This window comes from Miniopterus schreibersii (assembly GCF_964146895.1).
Source record: "Miniopterus schreibersii genome assembly, chromosome: 3".
NCBI lineage: Eukaryota > Metazoa > Chordata > Mammalia > Chiroptera > Miniopteridae > Miniopterus > Miniopterus schreibersii.
The window spans coordinates 95123678-95144989 of NC_138103.1; the positions used below are offsets into that span (position 1 = coordinate 95123678).

Below are 21312 nucleotides of genomic sequence, written 5' to 3' on the forward strand. Positions count from 1 at the left end.
GGAATCTCTTCGACTCAGCACTTCCCAGGGACTTCTAGGAATTTATCCTAAGAGGAGAAAATAAAATAGAGGCAGCATAAAGGTAAGTATAAGGATAGCCATTAAAATGTCCTGGTGGCCCTGGCCAGTGTGACTCAGTTGGTTGGGTGTCCTTCCGTGCACCTGAGGGTTGCCAGTTCAGTTCCTAGTCAGGACACATACACCGGCTGTAGGCTTCATACCTAGAAGGGGGGTGCAGGATATTTCCCTCTCAGATCCATGTTTCTCTCTCCCTCTTCCCCTCTCTCAAAAATCAATAAAAAATATATTTTAAAAAATGATAATTCCAGAAGTGTGTTCTGGGGCTATATTCACACTTGTACAAAAAGGTTTTAATTGCAGCCTTTTTTTTTTTTTTTTAATATAAAAGCAAAATATTCTAAATAACCTATTAAGAGCTAATAAATGACTGTACAAACAAAACTTAATGCATTTGTGATCTATAAATGGTTGAAAGAAGGCAAGCCAGGTGAATAGGGCTGTGTTGCTAAGTTGTAGGAGTTCTTTATTCTGGATATTTAGCCCTCACTAGATGAGGTGAGGCTGGGGACTTGCTTTTCACTGTCTACTTTTTATTCTTTTGGAACTTCATGGCAGCTGTACATATGTTTATTTCTAGAATATTGTCTGTTTCAACCCCATGATCCTTCTTCAAGTGGAAGCTTCAGCTTGCTAGACCCAGGTCCTACTTTCTTTAAAATTTAATTAGCCTCAAGTTTAGTTGTCATCCTTTCAGTATTCGCACAGCCACACCTTGGGAGAGAGTGCAGTGATGCCCTCACCTTGAATTATTGCCCTCTGGGAGGAGGCCCTAAGAACAGTAGACATTTTTAAATTAGTCTATTTTGAAGTTTTAGGAGTTGATTTGTTACCCTGTGGAAGCTTAATACCTAAAGCTTTATTTATTTGCTTATTTTGTTTGTTTTGTTTTTGTTTAAAATATTACAGATGTCCCTTTTTCTCTCCAATGACCCTTTCCATCCCATGCCATTCCCCTTCCCAGTCCCTCTCCACACCACTGTCCGTGTCCTTGGGTTGTGCATATATGCATATAAATTCTTTGGTTACTCTCTCCCCCTCCACCCACCCGCCCCCCTCCATCCCTCTGACATTGATCAGTCTGACTCATGCTTCCATGTCATTGAATCTATTTTGTTCATCAGTTTATTAAGTTCTTTAGATTCCAGATATAAGCGAGATCATGTGATGTTTGTCTTTCTCTGACTGGCTTATTTCACTTAGCATAATATTCTCCAGGTCCATCTATACTGTCCTAAAAGGTAAGATATTCTTCTTCTTTACAGCTGCATAGTATTCCGTGGTGTAAATGTGCCACAGCTTTTTTATCCACTCATCTATTGATGGGCACTTGGGCTGTTTCCAGATCTTAGCTATTGTAAGTTGTGCTGCTATGAACATCGGGGTACATATATTCTTCCTGATTAGTGTTTCAAGATTCTTAGGATACATTCCTAGGAGTGGAATCACTGGGTCAAAAGGCAGGTCCATTTTTAATTTTTTGAGGAACCTCCATACTGTTTTCCATAGTGGTTGCACCAGTCTGCATTCCCACCAGCAGTGTACTAGGGTTCCCCTGTCTCCACACTCTCGCCAGCACATGCCGTTTGTTGATTTGTTGATGGAGCCATTCTGACAGGTGTGAAGCAATACCTCATTGTGGTTTTAATTTCCATTTCTCTGATGATTAGTGACGAGCATTTTTCATATGTCTCTTAGCCATCTGTATGTCCTCTTTGGAGAAGTGTCTATTCAGGCCCTTTGCCCATTTGTTAATTGGGTTATTTGTCTTCCTCTTGCTGAGTAGTATGAGTTCTTTGTACACTTTGGAAATTAACCCCTTATCAGATACATCCTTAGCAAATATGTTTTCCTAAACCATGTGGTTCCTTTGTATTTTGAGGCTGTTTTCTTTTGCTGTGCAGAAGCTTTTTAGTTGTAATAATGCATAATAATGCATGTAATGCATGTAATGATGTAATAATGCATAATAATCTTAAGTGAAATTTCCCCTTCATGTGAATAATTTACCGCTTGTGCCTGGAACTTAACCTATGTGCCATAAGCACTTCATCATAGGATGAAAAACAAGGTCTCTAGGAGAAGAGTGGCTGGTGGAATGCCAAGAAACCAGTCAGCACGGACTCGGCCAGGCTTTCTCGGTGCCCAGCCCGTGCCTGGTGTGGATCCTGCGAAAGAGGCCTGAAACACTTACAGATGCCTTCAGAGAAAGAAAGTTGTCCACATTCCCAGGTCACTTTCCAGTTCCCTGCATCATTAGCACCACTCCAGCGTCCCCACAGCCACTCAGGAACATGCGTGTTTGCCAGGAGACTTTAGAGCTCGGGCTGAGCAAGGCTGCTGAGTCACCGAGCTCAGACACCTCAAGAACTCACTTCAGCTCTGTCTTCAGGAGAGACTCAATTGACGCCCCTGTTGCTGTGTCCTGCTGCTGCTGTAAAATTTCAGAGAGTAGCAAAGTGCTAGCACTGATATGGATCTCGGGTTTATCTATCTAGTTCAACCTGCTCATTTTACAGGCGAGAGCACCTGCTTCAGAGGACAGATTCTCTATGGAATTTGGTGGCAGTGCTCATGGTACAGTGGCCCTGGCACCACTGCTGGGTCCTACCTTTTTTGATGTATGTATTGGTACCTTCTCTTGTTCAAGAAGGACTTGACGCCAGTGTCTGGTACTGAGAAACCCGTGCATGAAGAAAAGACATGAGTTCTCAGTGCTACAGTGAACATTTTTCTCTTGCCTAGATACGCAAAAGCGAGCCCGTTATTTTAAAGCAACTAAATCTCTGTCATTACGTTCACTTATATAATCGAAATCTCTGTTAGTTTTCTGTTCTCTGTGGAAGAAATGCTCCCTTACATGAATATGTCCTTTTCAAAAATCTTAAAATTTGTAAAATTTACCATTTTCTCATTTTACATGTACAGTTCAGTGATATTAAGTACATTCACAATGCTGTATAACTATCACCATTATCCGTTTTCAGAAATTTCTCATCATTCTAATAGAAACTCTACCTCTTTTTAAAAAAATTTATCTTTATTGTTGAGAGCACTACAGGTGTCCCATTTCCCCCCCCCAATTGACCCCCTCCACCTCGCTCCTACCTCCTCCCTTGGACTTCACCCTGTCATTGTCCGTGTCCAAGGGTTATGCATATATACATATAACTTCTTTGGTTAATCTCCTCCCACCCTCCACCCCCCTTCCCTCTTCCCTCTGAAATATGATCATCTGTTGCATGTGTCAGTGTCTCTGGATCCATTTAGTTTGTCAGGTTCTTTTGTTCATGAGCTTCTTCTTAAAGAAGACCCTTCAACATTTCATGTAGTGCTGGTCTGGTGGTGATGAACTCCTTTAGCTTTTCCTTGTCTGAGAAGCTCTTTATCTGACCTTCAGTTCTAAATGATAGCTTTGCTGGGTAGAGCAATCTTGGTTGTAGGTTCTTGCTTTTCATCACTTCGAATATTTCTTGCCACTCCCTTCTGGCCTGCAAGATTTCTGTTGAGAAGTCAGCTGACAGTCATTGGGTGCTCCCTTGTAGGTAACTAATTGCTTTTCTCTTGCTGCTTTTAAGATTTTGTCTTTGTCTTTAACCTTTGGCATTTTAACCTTTATCCGCTGAAAGGGAACTTTAGTTCCCGGCAAGGAGTGGGTCCCTCTGGCAGAATTTAAATGCTGACAGAATTTAAATGCCGTCTTTTAAAGGTTAAATACTCAGAAACCTAAGCATATACGTTCTTTTTTACAGGCAAAAGGAAAGAAACCATTATTTGTATAGTTGATCCTGGAAAATATATGGAGTTTGTATGATGCTGTCTTTTAAATGCCGTCTTTTGAAGGTTAATTATGATGTGTCTTGCTGTGGGCCTCTTTGGGCTCCTCTTGTTTGGGACCCTCTGTGCTTCCTGGACTTGTAAATCGATATTTCTTTCCCTGGGTAGGGGAAGTTTTCTGTAATTATTTTTTCAAATAGGTTTTCGATTTCTTGGTCTCTTTCTTCCCCTTCTGGCACCCCAATAATACGAATGTGGGGCCTCTTGAAGTTGTGCCAGAGGCTTCTTATACTATCTTCATATTTCTGGATTCTTTTTTCTTTTTGCTCTTCTGGTTGGGTGTTTTTTGTTTCCTCATGTTCCAAGTTGCTGGTTTGATTCTCAGCATCCTCTACTCTACTGTTGATTCCCTGTAAATTATTCTTCATTTCAGTTCGTGTATCCTTCATTTCTGATGGGTATTTTATTAGGTCATTGATGGTCTCACTTAGTTTTGTAATACTCTTACTAATATCATTGAGCATCCTTACAACCAAAATTCTGAACTCTGTGTCTGTTAGCTTGCTTGGATCTATTTCATTTAGTTCCTTTTCTGGAGATTTTTTCTGTTCTTTCCTTTGTGACATGTTTCTTTGCCTCCCCATTTTGGCTGCTTCCAGGTGTTTGTTTCTGTGTATTAGGTGGAGCTGCTATGTCTCTTGGAATTTGTAGAGTGGCTTTGTGTAATAGGTGTCCTGTAGGGTCCAGTGGCTCAGCCTCCCCAGTCACCTGAGCTGGGCCTTCTAGATGCTCCCCAGTGTGGGCTGTGTGCACTGTCCTGTTGTAGTTGAGCCTTGGTTGCTGTTGGCGTCACTGGGAGGAACTGACCCCCAGGCCAGTCAGCTGTGAAGACCAGCTGCAACTATAGCCAAAGAGCTGCTGTACTGGAGACACCCCTATGGAGCAGGACTTACTGTAGTGGAGCTTTGGTGTTCACCAAGTGCACCCCTTGAGTGTGTCACTCGTGGATGTGGTAGGGTTGTAATCCAGTGTGATCGAGTCTGACTACCAGGTACACTGTCTCTGGGGCCTCCTGGGAGGTGCAAAGTCAGCCTGTGCCAGTGCCTTGCCCAGGGCCACCCAGCATGAGCTACTCAGCAAACCATAGTTGGCTGCTCCTTGTGCTGGGCTTGGAGGTGCCCAGGAGAGGCCAAGCTATGAGCCAGTGCAGGCCGCCACTAGTGCCAGGCCTGGGGCCACTTACCAAGCTGTATGGGGCCCTCTGCTGCTTGGTTGAGAGATTTTAGGAAAGTCCTAAGCATGAGGCTCCAGAGGCCGCTTGCACAGAAAAGCCCCTGGAAATGGCCTGGATGAGCTGCAGGTGGGGAGGGGCGGGGCCTCCGGGAATCACGGGGCGGGGCCAAAGGTGTGAGTCAGGTGCTGGCGACTCAAACATGGCGCCTGCCTGCCGGCTGTGTGCGGGGAGGACTCGCCACGGGAGCCATGGCCTCCGCCAGCCCTTCTGCCTGGAGGAAGCCGCCCTCCGCCTCTCGCCCGGATCCCAGGCAGGTTAGTTCCTCCCCGAGTGTCCCGGGTCCTTTCCCGCTGCTGCCCGGCGCTGGGCTCAGAGGGAGCGTCTGAGTGAGTCCGTGCCGGGCCCTTTGAGAGGAATTGGGGCTCCCGCAGCCTCTGCGACCCTCAGCCACAGTCCCTGCTGGTTTCACAGCTGGTTTTGTGGGGACGTCTCTCCCGGCCCTGGAGCCCTGGGCTGGGGGCCTGCTGTGGGGCTGAGACCCCTGACTCCTTCCAGACACCCCCACTGCCGAGATTCCCTCCTGGGTTTCAACCACGGCACCGGGTGTGGGCCCGCAGCAGCTTCTCCTGGATCCAGCCCCGATCCGCCCGCGTCTCCGCCCCTCCTCCCGGTCTCGGTGCTGCTTCAGTTCCCTGGTTGTGGGGCTTCTGTTCAGCCAGATCTCAGGAGGCTCTGAGTGACGGTGGTTCTGTATTTTAGTTGTCATTTTGATGTGGCTGCGGGAGGCGGCGGGTGCAGCTGTTCCCTACGCCGCCAGCTTGTTTCTCCTTGCAGCTCTACCTCTTAAGCAATATTTTCCCATTCCCTCCTCCCCGCAACTTTTGGTCATAACCTCTATTTTCTGTCTCTATGAATTTGCCTACTACAAGTACCTCATGTAAGTGGAATCATACAATATTAGTCTTTTTGTGACTGGCTCATTTCACTTGGCATAACATTTGCAACATTCATTTTGTTGTAACATGTTATCAGAAGTTCCTTCCTTTTTTAAGACTGGATACTATTCCATTGTAGTCGTAGGCGACATTTTGTGTACCTGCTCATCCAAGATAGCAGTTGGGCTGTTTCTACCTTTTGGCTATTCTGAATTATGCTGCTATGAGCACATTTGTACAAATATCTGCTTGAATACCTGCTTTCAATTCTTTTGGGTGAATACCCAAAAATAAAATTGTCAGATCGTATTTCTATCTTTAACTTTTTGGGGAACTAGCATTCTGTTTTCCATAAAGGAAAACATTCTTAGCAGTGCACAAGGGTTCCAATTTCTACATCTTCTCACTAACATTTGTTCGTTCCTGTTTTTTTGTGCTTTTTTAAATAATAGACATCCTCATGTATAAATAATAGTATAAGTGGTATCTTGTTGTGGTTTTGATTTTCATTTCCCTAATGACCAGTGATGTTGAGCATTTTTTTTGTGTGTGTGCTTATTGGCCATTTAGATATCTTTGGAGAAATATCTATTCAAGTTCCTTGCCCATTTTTGAATTGGGTTGCTTTTGTTGTTGAGGTATAGGGGTTCTTTATATATTCTGGATATTTAGCCCTTATTTGATGTATGATTTACAATATATTACCTCATACTGTGGGCGGTCTTCACTCATTTGAAAGTGCCCATTGATGCACAAGTTTTTAATTTTAAATAGGCCTGATTTATCTATTTTTCCTTTTGTTGCCATATCCAAGAAATTGTCAAATCCAATGACATGATAACTTTAACCTACGTTTTCTTCTAAGGGTATTATAGTTTTAGCTTTTATGTTTAAGTCTTTAATCCATTTGGGTTGTTTTTTGTATATGTTGTAAGGAAAGGGTCTAACTTCATTCTATTGCATGTAGATATCCAGTTTCCCCAGCACCATTTGTTGAAAAGATTATTCTTTCTCCATGGAATGGTCTTGATACCTTTGTCAAAAATTAATTGACCATAGAGGCAAGGGTTTATTTCTCAGCTTTCTATTTTATTCTGTTGGTCTATATGTTAGTCTTCATTCTTTTAACAGTGCCCTTTGATGCACAAGTTTTTAATTTTAAATAGGCCCAATTAACAAAAGAGTGAACAGTTGGTCTTTATGTTAGTACCACACTACTTTAGTTACTATAGCTTGTAGTAAGTTTTGAAATCAGGAAGTGTGAGTCCCTGAACTTGGTTCTTTTTCAAATATCAGCATGCATTTCTGAAACATAATTTTTAATTAAAAATTTTTATTGATTGATTTTAGAAAGAGAGAGGAAGGGGGAGAGAGAGTGAGAGAGAAACACTGGTTTGCTGTTCCACCTATTTATGCATTCATTGGTTGATTCTTTTATATGCCCTGACCAGAAATCGAATTAGCAACCTTGACATATCAGGACGATGCTCTAGCCAACCGAGCTACCTGGCCAAGGCCCTGAAATGTGTTTTTACGAGTAGCAAAATCTTAAACACTTTAATACAGAAATGAAAATGTTTTCTTCCCTTTGCTGCACTGGAAGGACTGAATGAAAACGCTTCTTGCTTCCTTGTATCAAAACCCACCACTTCTCTCCACAATCCCTCTGGAAGAGTTGGGGGAGTAAGGAAGGAGTTGATTTGGGGTGTAAAGATTCTGCTCGAAGAAATAGAAGAAGAGGTAGAGGAAGACAATTCTCTAGGGAAGGGAAGGAGCTCCCGGCTAAGAAAGACAGAGGGTGGGATGTTGCTTGAGAAAGGAAGCAGGGAGTTTACAGGAGTTGGTTCCCAGGGTCTAGGAGTTGATTCTAGGGATGTTACCAAGAATAAAGACGGCCCTCCTTTCGGGTTGGTAGAACCGGCATAACATCACCCGAGCAGCATGGATCAGGCCCCGCACGAGGTCCTGGTGGGCAGTGGTGCCCAATAAAACTAGCTGGAGACCAGCTCAGCTGGGACACTGGTTTTTAATGCCACCTCTGCTAGAGTTCACATACTATATTGACGTTCCTCACCCCCAGTACCATCACAGGAAGAAAAGAAAAACAAACTTTTATTTCTGGCATAATTTCTACTCTTTCCTCCCACCTTTTGCTTTTTAAAAATTAGCTTCATGTAGCAAGGAACGATGCCTGCAAGTAGGGCTTTTAGCTAGGGCAGAGCGTTAGATAACAGGAACAGCCTTGGCTAACTCTCATGGATGAAGATGTTGACTGTCGGTCTGGACAGTGTGACAAGGGAGACAACAGAACACTGAACAGACGAAGGAGGCCCAAAGAGTGCCAAGAGCCAGCGATGAAACTCCCCATCAGCCAGGACAGGCACGGCTGGGGTTGGGAGGGGAGACAAGGAAGCTGTGATGGGCAGGTAAGTGGGGCAGCTCACGGGATGGCAGGGAGGCAAACGCCAATCAGAACCAGCCTTGGTTAAGACTGGCTGGGCTGGGTGGGGGAATTACTGGCACCAGGAACTTACAGTGGGAAGGCAGTTGGTTCAGATAGTACCTCCTGGGCCCAGAGGGGCATGTGTGCTCCAGGGAGGTGGAAGAGATTGCAGCAGTTACCCAGGGAAAGAGCCTCAAGGAGTTGCTGGCAACGTGAGTCTGTAGGCCAGGGGGAGGTTGCCCTGGAGATACTTTTGGGAATCAGCAGCATCTAGATGGTTAAAGCCATCCTACATAATGGAGGAAATCACCCAGATAAAGTATACAGAGAGGGAAATAAAAGAGGTCAAGGTAAAAATCTCTGGTACTCCAGCATCAGGGAGCAGACTGAACAAAACGAATGCATGAGATATCTAAATCTCTGTTTCTAAATGCATCTCTCTCTCTCTGTTTCTAACTACATAATATATATGTTTCTGAATATACACACAGATACTCACATGTAGAAGTCCTATCAGATGAAAAATTGTTTATTTCAGATGGCCTAAGTGAGGCCTTCAGCTGTTAGTGACGTTGTGGCATCTATGGATAAAAAGCACACGGCACCCTTAGGAGTTAGTCTTTGCCTCTCTGCGAGGAGCCCTGCTAGGCCGTCAGCATGTGAGGATGGAGAAGACAGGGTCACCCTGCCAGCAGTTTAGGGCCTGGTGAGGGAGATGAGGTGCATACACAGGCATGAACACGAGCCTAGCACGGTGCGAACCAAGCGCCATGAGGACGCTCTGTGTCAGGAAAGGTACCTCAAGGAAAAAGTTCGTACTCATTGCACAGCTGCCCATTGTTTTCTTATTTAAATCCTCACAAGGTTTCCATGGGGTTATATTACCCTCTTCTTGGACCCCAGGAAGCTTCAGCTCAGAGAGGCCAATTTTCCTAAAACAAATCAACTAGAGAGCAGGTGCGGCTCCCTCCTTTCCCTTGTGTTGTCCCATCTAATTAGAGGCTCATGTTTCCAGTAGCTGCCCTCTGCAGTGTCCCTCCCAACCAGTCTCTGAATAAACCGTGTTCCTGACATCTCCCTCCATGGCTGTTCTCCAGCACGGTGCCCAGCACAACGCCTTCCATTCTTCCAGATGCCCCTCACATCTGCCACCAGTCAGACGCAGGCTGGCCTACTTCTATCTTAACTAAACCCAAACGGATGGTAGAATTAATCTTTTGTCTCTGTCTTCACTCCTACTAAGTTAGGTGGACCCTTTGTCTTCGGTGAGGTACTTGGTGGTGCATGCTCCCATTCCCGTTTTTAATGGGGCGGAGCTGGGCCGTCCTTATTGTTTGTGCCTCAGTTGGAAGTGAGGCTTCGGCTTTAATGAACCTGGAGCCATCTGCTGATGCAGGGCCAGCAGCCCTTAAACCTTCTTCTGGACCATGACTATGATGCTCTAAGGTGGTGATGTCTTCTAGTCTTCTTTTGTCATTCTTTGCAGGTGGAAAGTGCATTCTTTGCACTTGAAGGTGGAAGCAGAATGAAGTCCTCCCATGCTTTTTGAGGTTAGCTTGAATTCCTGGAGAGTTAAAACTACACTGATGTCGTTTTTATAAAGATGGAGTTTCACAGCACAAATAAGAGCATAGTTTATTACTGTATTACCAATTATAAGTGTTATTTTACATCTTTTTATAATAATTATTAATGATATAACCAAAGCTTGATGTGATTTTTAATTTTTATTATTTTTTAAATATATAGTTTTATTGATTTCAGAGAGAGGAAGGGAGAGGGAGAGAAAGATAGAAACATTAATGATGAGTCATTGATCGGCTGCCTCCTGCATGCCCCCTGACTGGGGATGGAGCCCCCAACCCAGGCATGTGCCCTGACCGGGAATCGAACCTCGATCTCCTGGATCCAAGGTTGATGTTCAACCGCTGAGCCACGCCCAGCCGGGTGATGTGATGTTTTAAAAAATTACCCCTCCTGAGTGGGTTGACAGTCCAGGGGCTTTTAAATAGTTGCCAATATTTCAATGTTATATTCTAATCATGTGACTGTCAATATGTTCCCTAGGTGGAAAAAAGTTTACTTGAGCTGAGTGTTTGTTATCTTTACTTTAGTTTTAACAGGAAAGGAAATGAAAAAGAGCTTGGCAGGGATGTGGGCTCCCTGCCTTATGTAAGCTGGCCTGCCTCCCACCTCCTGTGGGCAGCACAGAAAATGGGAGGGAGAGAAATGGTGCTAAACTCCTGCCCACGGTTCCAACTGGGAAGAGGTAGGAAACCACCATGTTTATTAACTAGTTAGTGAAGGAAATAAATACATGCTCTTAGGCCACCATTTTTGCCCTTCCCGCTCCACACTTCTGATGGCTGACGTATCTTAAACCCCCAACTGCTGGTCAAGAAAGAGGGACACTTTAGTCTGATCCACAGGCATGGGATAGAGCCATGCAACCTTCATGGTCAAGGCATGAGACCAGGATCAAGCTACCTTTCAGAATTCCATTGCTGAGTTTTACTCTACAGTGTCCTACAATGTCCCCCAGAGGTGAGACACTAACAGGGGACACTGCTAGGTACACACAAGATCCCATAGGACTCGAGAAGCCACAAGGAATATGTTCTATGAATTTATTTGAACAATGAAATGCTTCAGCCCCTTCCTCCAGGGGAGGATGTCCTGGCGGTATCAGGGACCTTCGCCTCAGCATGAAAGCTTATTTTGTTTTAAGTTTCTGTTTTATTGTTTCCTCTTCACATTTTACTAAATTCCTAAGTGGTTATTGTAAATTTAATGTTCTTTTCTTTATCTTAAAAGAAAAGGAACATTGAGGGTAAAATGGCTTTGAAGAATAACGTAAGTAAGGGTTGGCTTTCTTATTCAATCTTCCCGACTCCATAATTTCCACTAGCAAAGAAAGAGAGAACATTCCACATAGAGTGAACTATGGGAATAAGGCACCGTCGTGCATGACATGGAAAGAATGGTGAGAGCAAAGCTGGAAAAAGTTGTGTGGGGGCAAAATGTGAAGGCTCTTGGATACCTTAATAGTTGGAGTTTAGACTTTGTTCCACAGGCAATAGGGAGCCCTCAAAGGCTTCAAGAGATAAGAGATGTGATCATATAGATCCTTTTAGTAAGTGACATTGGCATCAGTGTAGAAGGTGATTGGGAAGGAGTCCGGGACACCAGTTAGGAGGCAGTTTAAATAATTTAGGAGTGATAATGATAGTCCAAATTAAGTCAGCTTTGGTATAATTGGGCCATATTAGAATAATTCTGTTGTAGAAAGTATTCATGAGACTTAGTCATATAAAGGGCAAAAAGATAGCTTGGAGAAAAAGAATGACCTAAAGTGTGAGCTTGAGACAAAATAGGTACCATTAATCAAGAAGAGATTCATTTGGGGTTGGGCTTGGGGAAAAAGGTCGAGGACTGAAGATGAGTATTTGGAAGGCAATCAGCACAGGCAAGATAGGTGCAGTTTCTGAAGTGGATGAGCTTGCCTACAGGAGAGAATGTAGCATGGACAGAAGGGAGGGCCTAGGACAGAACCTTGTAGTGGAGGAGCCCCCGGGAAAGAGGCTGAGAAGGAGCCATCTGAGATAGAAGGACCAGATTGCAGAAGCCAAGGAAGTGCTATTTAAGAAGGAGCAGAAGTTTAGAAAAAACATTGCAAGGAAACACTATGTTTTGGCCATAGGGAAGTCCCTGGTGGCCTTTTGAGAAGGCAGTTTCCAAGCAATGAGAGGCAGGAATGAGATCCTAGTGGTCGAGGCAAGGACACATGCAAGGAAATAAAAATGAAGCCCAAAAACTGCTCTTGGGACCTTTTGTAGTGAAGGAAAGAAGAGATGCTTATGCTGAAGTGAAGAAATTTCCATTTGCATAGTTCATTAGTTTGCAAAGCAATTACATTCATTACTTCACTCAATTCCCAAGACAACTCAGCAGGTAGGAAGGGCAAGTACTGATATGCCTGGGAACAAAGAGAGGTTTCAAAGAGGTTAAAGGTGCCCAAGGTCATCTATAGCAAATAAGTGGAAGAACTGAGTTTAGAATTCAGGTCATTTGGCTCTTAATTCAATGATCTTTCCACTGAGCTTGCCCTATTTGGATATTGGACACTGGAGGACACCGAGTTCCTTGTTAAAGGGATTTTGATCTTATCCAGGGGACAATGGGGAGCAACTGTAATGTTCTGTGTAAAGGAATACCATGTTTAAGTCAGTGCTCAAGGGAGACAATCTCACAGTGAATGTAGGATGTGTTGGTGGAGCAGATACCTTGAGAGTAGACCAGCAGGACATGGCTTCAAACTGGGCACAACTTAAATAAACATCGCATTGCATGCATGCTGAGAAAGTTACTTCCCTTTCTGTTCTGTGGAACCTCTTTTGTTTGTGTTAAGGAGAGGATCGAACTTTGCCAATATCTTTTAACACCCCTCAAAAACTCTCTAATCTCCCCTTTGAACAGAGAAAGCACTAGCCTCAGCCTGAGAATGTCTGCACTCAACTGGTTCTGGCCAGAAAGGAATTACATTGCTTTGTGTTCACTTTGTTTTTATGATTACTCTCCAGTTATGACAAGTAGTACTGATCTCTCATTTATTATAGTTATAGAAAGGTTACTCTCAAATATACCGAAGTGAAAAAAGTCAAATTAAGAAAAAATTTTGTCAATTTTAAGCCAGGTGGTAAACACCTATGGGAAATAACACAATGAATGTGCATTCTGATAACTAGAGTTGGGGAAATTCTTGTATTGGAGACCATTGTAATAGGAGTGCTGAGGGTTTAGTCCAGGGTGGGATGATGGCAGTGAGAATGGAAAAGTTTCTGATAGACACTTTAAAGTAGTTAAAAAATTTGGGTATTTTCTGCATCATTTCTCAGCATGTTTATGGCTGCAATAATAGAAAACAAATTAAAAAGGCTGTGAAATACAGTGAATTTATCATCTTCTATAACAAGAAGCCCCCAGGTAAGGTTGGTCCAGATTGGTTAAGTCAGTGGCTCACTGATGTTACTAAGGGCTCAACTTCCCTACACCTTTCAACCTCAGGACAAGAGCTTTGGTGTCATGTCCCCAAAGTGTCTGCCGTGGTTCATGCAGTCCCATCATGATATATGATGCTTCAGTGCAAGAAAACATCTCTTCTGAAGATGAAGAGTGAAGGGTGAAGGCACCTCCACCAAACATGGTCCTTCAGGATTCATTCTCCCAAAATAGGCCACATATCATGCACAAACTAATCATTGCGAAGGGGAACCAAATGAGCAGAGCTAACCTAGACCAAGTGGGATTTATTCTCTGAGCGAGAGCAGAGATCCTTTGCTGAAGGAGTTCTCAGCATAACAGGGACTGTCAACAAATGTGACTGGTAGGCAATTGACCTTTACAACTTAATACCGGTGGTTCTGAAATTCCCCATATTAGCTCTTGAATGTCCGTGGGAAGCTCTTGAGGCTTGTGGGTTTTTATATTTTAAATTTCATTTAGTTCTTCTTTCCATATGTTGGGTTACCGCAGCACGAAATACTTCCACTGCAAAATCTACTTCTGGCTTAGTGATGCACATGGGGGGCGCAATGCGGAACGTCTGAGGAGACAGGAAAATAGAGCCACGGGTCGTCGTCAGAGGGTCAAATGTGACTTTGAGCAAATGCACTAAACTAAGAATCTAAAACTTTGCTGATATGGCATTTCCTACGTTTCCCTCGTGGGCTGGTCTCCTTTCTCTCCCGTGCTGTACTCAGGCCATTCACCCTCCAGTATCGTAAAATTCTGGTACCATCTGGCTGTGCTCCTTTTCCTTTTTGAAATCTGCTCACCTCATGGTCCTTCCGCCTCCTTTGCTGAGATCTTAGGTACCTACCTACACCCCATTTCTGCCATCACCAAGGGTGACCTCCATGTCCATGTGTATATCCAACAAACTAGCTCAGTTTCTTGATCACCACAACTCCCAGACCTTCATCTCTGCTTCTCTGCGTCCATTCACACCCATGGGCCTCCACTTCACTGGGAATAACTGTTTCTGATTCCCATTGCATCTGCCCTTCTCATGAAACCTGTCTCCCCGTCCCTCCGTTATCTTCAGATCTATTGCCCCACTCAGATCTCTCTCCTTTTTCTACCCAGCTTGGAGCATGCGGTTGATTGTCTGAACTGTTCTCTCACCTGCCCCCTCACTGTGCTTGCATTTCCTTCCACCCTTCTGCAGCTGCACCCACGCTGCAAAGTCCCAGCCCTGATCAAAGCTATAATTGAACTGCTTTGCGCCAACATAGATAGCCAAGAAGCGTTAAAGAACATCACGCCGCTGCGCAGATGGACACACTAGTAGGCAGGGTTTCCAAATTCTGCTGTCCCCTAAATCTTTCTTGTTCTCTGTCAGCTTCCTTTATCATTCTAAACCTTTTTCATCCTCAGTTTCCTCGCTCAGCTCCTACACCTCTGACTCTATTTCATAGACGATCTTGCCTTGTGCTTCTCAGAAGCTGTCAGGCGAGATCTTTCTATAAACTTGTTTGCTCCCACATCTGTTCTTATATCCTGGCCTGAAGGTTCAGAGAATGAGGGGTCTCTGCTCTTCAGCTCCAAGTTTTCCACCTGTGCCCTTGGCGCTGTATGCTCCCATCACCGTCACTCCAGGAAATACCCGGTGTTCTCTTGCATCTTCAACTTCTTTTCAACTTTCCCTCAGCAATAAACAAGCAGGTTTACAGCCCTCGTAACCCAAATCCAAACCACATCAAGTAAAAATCTGTTGGTTCCTGGTCCCTTCTAGCTGTCATACAAATGCTATTCTCTTTCATGCAAACTTACTAAAAAGACAGGTTGATGCTTATTGGCCATTGCTTTATTTATTTATTTATTTTTTTGAGAGAAACATTGATTTGCTGATGCACTTATTTATGCATTTGTTGGTTGATTCTTGTATGCACCCTGACTGGGGATGGAACCCTCAACCTTGGCAAGTTGGGACAATGCTCCAACTAACTGAGCTACCTGGCCAGGGTTATTGGCCATGATTTTCCTCTCTGCTTCCCCTCTGTTCACATCTCAACCCACTGCAGTCTGGTTTCTGCCCCTGTCAACCTTCTAACACCACCTTAGCTAAAGTTGCCAGTGACCTGTTAAGTGTGGAATCCGACGGTGTGTTTCTGCCCGTGGCCTTCCTGGCCTCTGCTGCACTTGGCCCTTTGGTCCCTCCGTCTTCCTGTCCACTCTCTTGCTCCCACGACTCCACACTCTACTAACTGTTCTCACACCTCCCTGCCCTTTGTTTTGCCGCCACTTGGGCACCCTCTTCTCCACCTGCCCTTTAAATGTCGGTGCGCAGGTTTCTAGCCTCATCTCACTGCATTTTTGATCTAGACACACTTCCCAGGAGATGTCCTCATCTCACCACTTACATGCCGTTGACTCCCAAACCGTGATATTTACCTTCCTTTCCTCTGAGCTACACACTTGTCTATAGCAATGAATGTCCGTATACCCCTAAAATGGAGCATGTTCAAAGCTGAACTCATCTCCATCCCCCGAACCAAGTCAGATGCGAGGGATTCATGCTCGACTCTCCCGCATTCTCCACATCCAAGTCCTGTGCGTTTCACCTCCCGAATTGTTCTCTGAGTGTCCCCTCTATCACAATGACTATCACTCAAGTTCAAGCAGCAGCGTCAAACCCCAGCTGGGTTCCCTGCCTCCAGTCTTGTCCCCTCGGCCTCACCCTCCTCAGAGGACAGATGCAGAAATCAGACTGCCTGAGTTTGGATCCTGGCTCTGCCACTGACTAGCTGTGTGATGTGAAGAGTTTACTTAACCTCTCTGTGTCTCTCTTTCTTCATCTATAAAATATGGTTAATAATAGTACTTATTCCATAGGCTTGTTGAGAGCACCACATGAGTCAATACATGCAAAGTGTTTAAGCAGAGCCTGACAAGTAGTCAGGCTTCTAATTATCCTCAGTCACTGCCTTGGCCTCAGCTCCAGCCACACTAGTGTGCGTGCAGCTGTTTGCACTCTGCCGTGGTCCCACCTACGCTCCGAGTGTTTATCTCATTGTTTAGGGCTCAGCTTAGCCAGAAAGGCTGGCCTAGGAGTCCTTTCTCTTTCCTCCGATGCTACTCCTTTTTGTAGCCATTGGTGAGCTTATTATATTATATTGTAATTTTCTGTTTATGTCTTTCTTTCCTGCCAGCTCCAAAAAGGGAGGGGCCAGACCTTATTTACCGTTGCAGCTTTAGTACCCAGCATAGTGACTGCTGCTTTGCCAGTAAGCATTTGCCAGATAACTAAGGAATAACTAAGCAATTAATTGCTTATGTCTTCATAAGCTGCACGTCTTAGGACTTTTAACCATTACTCTGTGTGATCTGTGCAGAAAAAGATTTGTGACCAGGATTAGAAAAAGCATGGAACGTGTCCTCGCAGAAGCGCTCATTCTGGTTTGGGGTATGGTTTAGTCTGGACTGGGAGAGCTCTACGCCTGTTTGCAGGCCGAGGAGAAGTTGAGGGAAAGGAAAAGTTGCAGAACAAGGTGAGGAAGGACAAGAGCACGGGTGGGAGACCTAGATCTGCCCAGGAGTGACTCCTCACTCTACTCTCTGAGCCTTTGGGAAAGGCGGTAAGAAATGGACGCAGGGGCGGAGGAGTTTATAGGGAGATGTTGCCTAATAGCTCCCATTTCCTCTGAGAGGGATAAGGCAAGTGTTCATTGAAATAGAGTGGCCCATTTTGAGTTCTGCCTTAGGAACTCGGCCTGGATAGTCCCCCACCTCTCCTGCAGGGTCACCTGGGCCTGCCATCGCTGTTAGGTTGCTCCTGGCCCCTGGGGCCACTAAGTCTTAGTAGGTTTAAGGTTCAAAGTCAGAGCCCAGAGTTCGGTTAAGAACAACCAGGGTCGCTCTTAGAGGTTACAGTGAACTCATACATGAGACAGAATGTTTATTGCATGACTGTTATGGCTTTGTTATGACCCATGCTCTAAATCCTCTGGCTTGTCTGCACATGTCCTTTATGCCCTGTTAGCCTGTCCTCTGTATCTATTCCTCACAGAACAGAATAACCAAACCATTGGACGCAGCGCCCCCTAGTGGCCCGAGGGCTTCACTTCCACTTTCTTTTGGAAATACCTGAGCACTCTGCCTAGAGGAAATCCCCTAGCATAGTCCTCTAGAAGAGTGACCAGAATTGGGACATCAGGGAGATACCTACCTAAAGTGACAGGTAAACACCAGCCTTTCTCTTACCTGAGAAAAAACGCCCCCTCTACCAATGATCAGTCCCATGAGCCTGCAGTCCTCATGGATTTGATTGACTTCCTCACGGGGAAGAGGCTGGCGGCTCATCTGTAAATACATTTAAAAAATATTTTCTATTTGGCGTTTCAATGGTGAAAGACATTATTTCTAAGAGAAAAAAAAACACAACTCAAGCAATCAGCATTCTTTGCTCCCTCCTAATCTCTCTCTCCCCCTGTAATGGAATAAAGCTGTTAATTGCTGGACTGGGTTATTTTTTGAAGGGATGGTAAGTTATTAAATATTAATATTCAATATTTGCTTTTATCCCAATTCATTTCCAAATTCCTAAAAGCAGAGTTGAATGCAGACAACCAGCTAAGCTTGGCTCTGCTAATGCTACGCTGTGAGCTTGGTTCTTTACCAGCTGAAGTTGGAGTCGGCTTTATTTATGTGGAAATTCTCCTCGACTCCCCACTTTGTTTTGCCCATGTAGAGAGCTCATTTCAAAGCCCAGGAAATGGCTCAGGATTTGCACGAGTATGTGAACAGCCAAGCCTTCCCGGGGCCGCAAAGCCACCTGGCAGCTGAGGTGGCCCGCTTGTCCTCTCCCCTGCGTGTGAAATTTGCTCTTTCCCCCTCAACACTGAATCCTCCAGGGTTGGGAAAGGTAAGCGCTTTGGGAGCCAAGAGGCTGTTTCAGGTCATTAGGCACCTGCAGTTGGTCCCTTCCTGTGGGTCCAGATGTGCCAGCGCCCCTGTGGTGACACTGGGGTCTGGGCTTGTTCCCTTCCTGTGCATCTCCTGTCTCCTGAGTCTGTGAGTCTAACCTCCTTCTGACTTGGTCATTTCAAGTCTGACTGTGTGTCTGCATGACCCGGAAGCCTTTTCAAACTACAGATATTTGTGCCTCACACTGGACCTATCGAATTAGGATACTGTGGTAGGGCTTAGGCGTCTGTATTTGTAAAGTGGCCCTCAGGTGACAGGGCTGATACCACTGCCGTGATTCTCCTAACTTGAGTGCGAGTGCTGTCGTCTCGGCAGCCACACAGGCATCAGCACTAGGTCTGGCTCTTACTTCAGACGCACAAGGCGTGGTCCTGGCTTGTGGGCCAGCCCCTTCCACCCTTGTGGGATAGATGAGGGCTCCCTGCAGAACTCCCGGCTTCATTCTTCTCAGGGCTTTCTGCGCACCCTCCTTCTAGGCTTTAGCATCCCCCCCCCCCCCAACATCCAACTCATTCCCCAGATCTTCTGTTCCTGGAGAGGAATAAGGCTGGGCCTCCCTGAGATACTCACATCATTGTATGTCTTAGAGCTTTAAGATAAGGAAGGTAACATTCAAACTTTCAGACTACTGGATAAGGGAAGACCTGGGATGGGGGAAAGACTAGAATCGTCTAGTTGATCCTAAGATGTCATCGTGCACCATGGGGGAGGGTTTGGTGTTTCACCAGGACAAATCGAGTTCTGAGGAACATCTTTATTCACCTCTCCTTGAACATGTAGAAGTTGGGTTTGGAACAGCGGGGAAAGGAGGAGGCTGTCCTCGCTTGTTGGGCTCTCCTCTGTGGAGCCTGGACTTTGAGGAGTCCACAGTCTTGGAGGGAGCTCCTGGGCTGGGGACTAGGATGTACTCTCCGAGCCTTAAAGCAGCCCTTGGCTGGACCACAAGCTGAAAATAAGTGTGTACAGCTTGTGGCCTAGTCCCATAGTCTACTTCTTTTCCTGTTGTCTTCCCTGAGCTTTCAAATCCTGTTTAAACATTCCAACGTTGTACTGGCTCTGCTCTGTGGTTTTAACGGAAGAGTCTTCTATCCATGGTCTGGTCTAAAGATTAATAGAACTGAGTATCAACTCTCCTAAACTAGATCGAATAGCAAGAAGTCACTTAGGGGAAAACGGAGTCCCCATGGACAAGAGTTGGGGTAAAGGGGTGAGTCTGAATATCCCTCCCTGGGCCAAGATTCTCCTGCTATTGCTCTCCTTGGAGGATCTAGGCTTTGCTTTTATGGGGACAGGGGACAATTTCCTTCTCACACGGACTTCAGGGGCAGCAGTAGAAATGAAGGGAAGGCTTTGAGAGACGGCAAACAGTCAACGGGACTTGACATTAGAAGTCAGGGGAGAGAAGGAGCCGCTGCTTATTTAGTGGTATTGAGGCTGGGCAATTGGGAGAACAGTGGTGGGTGAGAAACAAAAGCAGTAAACTTGGGAGGGATAACTGGTTTGGGGAAAATGCTAAGTTCAGTTGTTGGGTTGAGTTTGTCACAGTGGGGAACATCATCAGAAAGTCACGTTTCTCCCTGGTTACTTAGGAGATTGAAATACACACACACACACACACACACACACACACACACGCACACACCCTATAGATCTTTAATATCCTTACCCCAAACCATCACCTCAACCTTCTCCCAGCCCTTCTCCCTTACTTCCCCCTCCTGGGTCTCTGGATCACCTGCCTCTCCCCAAATAATTTCCTTCCTTCCCCACACTTCTAATTCTAAATATTCAGTTATCACTGGTGCTCTTTTCCTAGTCTGGCAAGAATATTACCAGTTCCCTTTTTCAAATGCCCACCCTCGCCCCTCTAGAGCTCTTGAGGGCCTGCTGGCGTTTTGCTCATACTCCACGCTCGTGCTGTCCTTATGGGTTCTGCCCGAGAATGAATGGAGTCGGCGTTGGCCGATGATTGCTGCTTTGACTCTTGCTGCCCCAAGAAGCCAAGGAAAGAGCAGCAGATAGAACCTACCTTATCCTTCACCATTTCTATTCCTACCATGAGGCCTTTGCCTCGGACATCTCCGATAATTTCAAATTCATCCCTCAGCTTAGCAAACTCCAGTAGCATGTAGGTGCCAACTTCTTGACTGTTTTCCTGTAGCTTTTCTTCTTTAATCACCTGTTGAGAGAAAGCCCCAAATGCCTTTACGTTAAAACCGTTCTAAAATTGACTGAGAAACGTGGAGAGGTAAACGTACACGACCCTCTTTACAGAAATTGGACCAGACAAATGGAACCCAAGTCCAGCGTGGCCATACCAGGCACTACAGACAGATTTCTGTAAGGGATAGAAAAGTTTCGGTAGGTAGAGGGGATTCCTCCCCATCCTTCCTCATCTTCAGGGGCGGGTGAGAATGTAGGACAGAATAGAAGCCACGTCTCCATGCAGTCTATAACGGGGGTTCCATAACCCTGAGGTTTAGTATTGCCTGGCTTTGCTGAAAACTGGGAGACAGTGGGGATAAGAGAAGAGCTCTGAGAAAAAAGGTCACAGGTGCCTGTCCTCCTGGGAGCTTGCTGGCCTTTGTCCGGCTGCTCCCAGCCCGACAGGCTGTCCTTGCCCAGGGGCCTTACTGCAGGGCCCTGGCCTCTTGAGCTGAGCAGAGCCCTGTGTTGCCCAGAGTCAGGGCACCTGAAAATACAAAAGGATTTTCACCTACTTGTGCTCATGGTAGAGATTGTGATTCTTGACTAGATAGGTGCAGTATGTTGCATCTATATTTCGCTGATAATAATTGTGTGACTCCAGGCAAACCTGACATTTTCAAGACCTATCTGTTCACTCAAGTCTTCTCTGCTTT

The 21312-nt window shown here is 45.3% G+C and overlaps 1 protein-coding gene across 2 annotated transcripts in view; it reads right to left on the reverse strand.

Moving 5' to 3' along the window:
* Positions 1-13753: 13753 nt before the first annotated feature.
* Positions 13754-21312, reverse strand: part of AGXT2 (alanine--glyoxylate aminotransferase 2) — a 29178-nt gene continuing 21619 nt past the window's right edge. For both annotated transcript variants that reach the window (XM_081133219.1, XM_081133218.1), the window contains exons 12-14: positions 20481-20630; positions 17729-17827; positions 13754-14069 (exon numbers count right to left, since the gene is read on the reverse strand). In XM_081133219.1, coding sequence (XP_080989345.1) covers positions 13962-14069; positions 17729-17827; positions 20481-20630 — 357 coding nt within the window. In that variant the 3' untranslated portion in view covers positions 13754-13961. The remainder of the gene's footprint in view (positions 14070-17728; positions 17828-20480; positions 20631-21312) is intronic.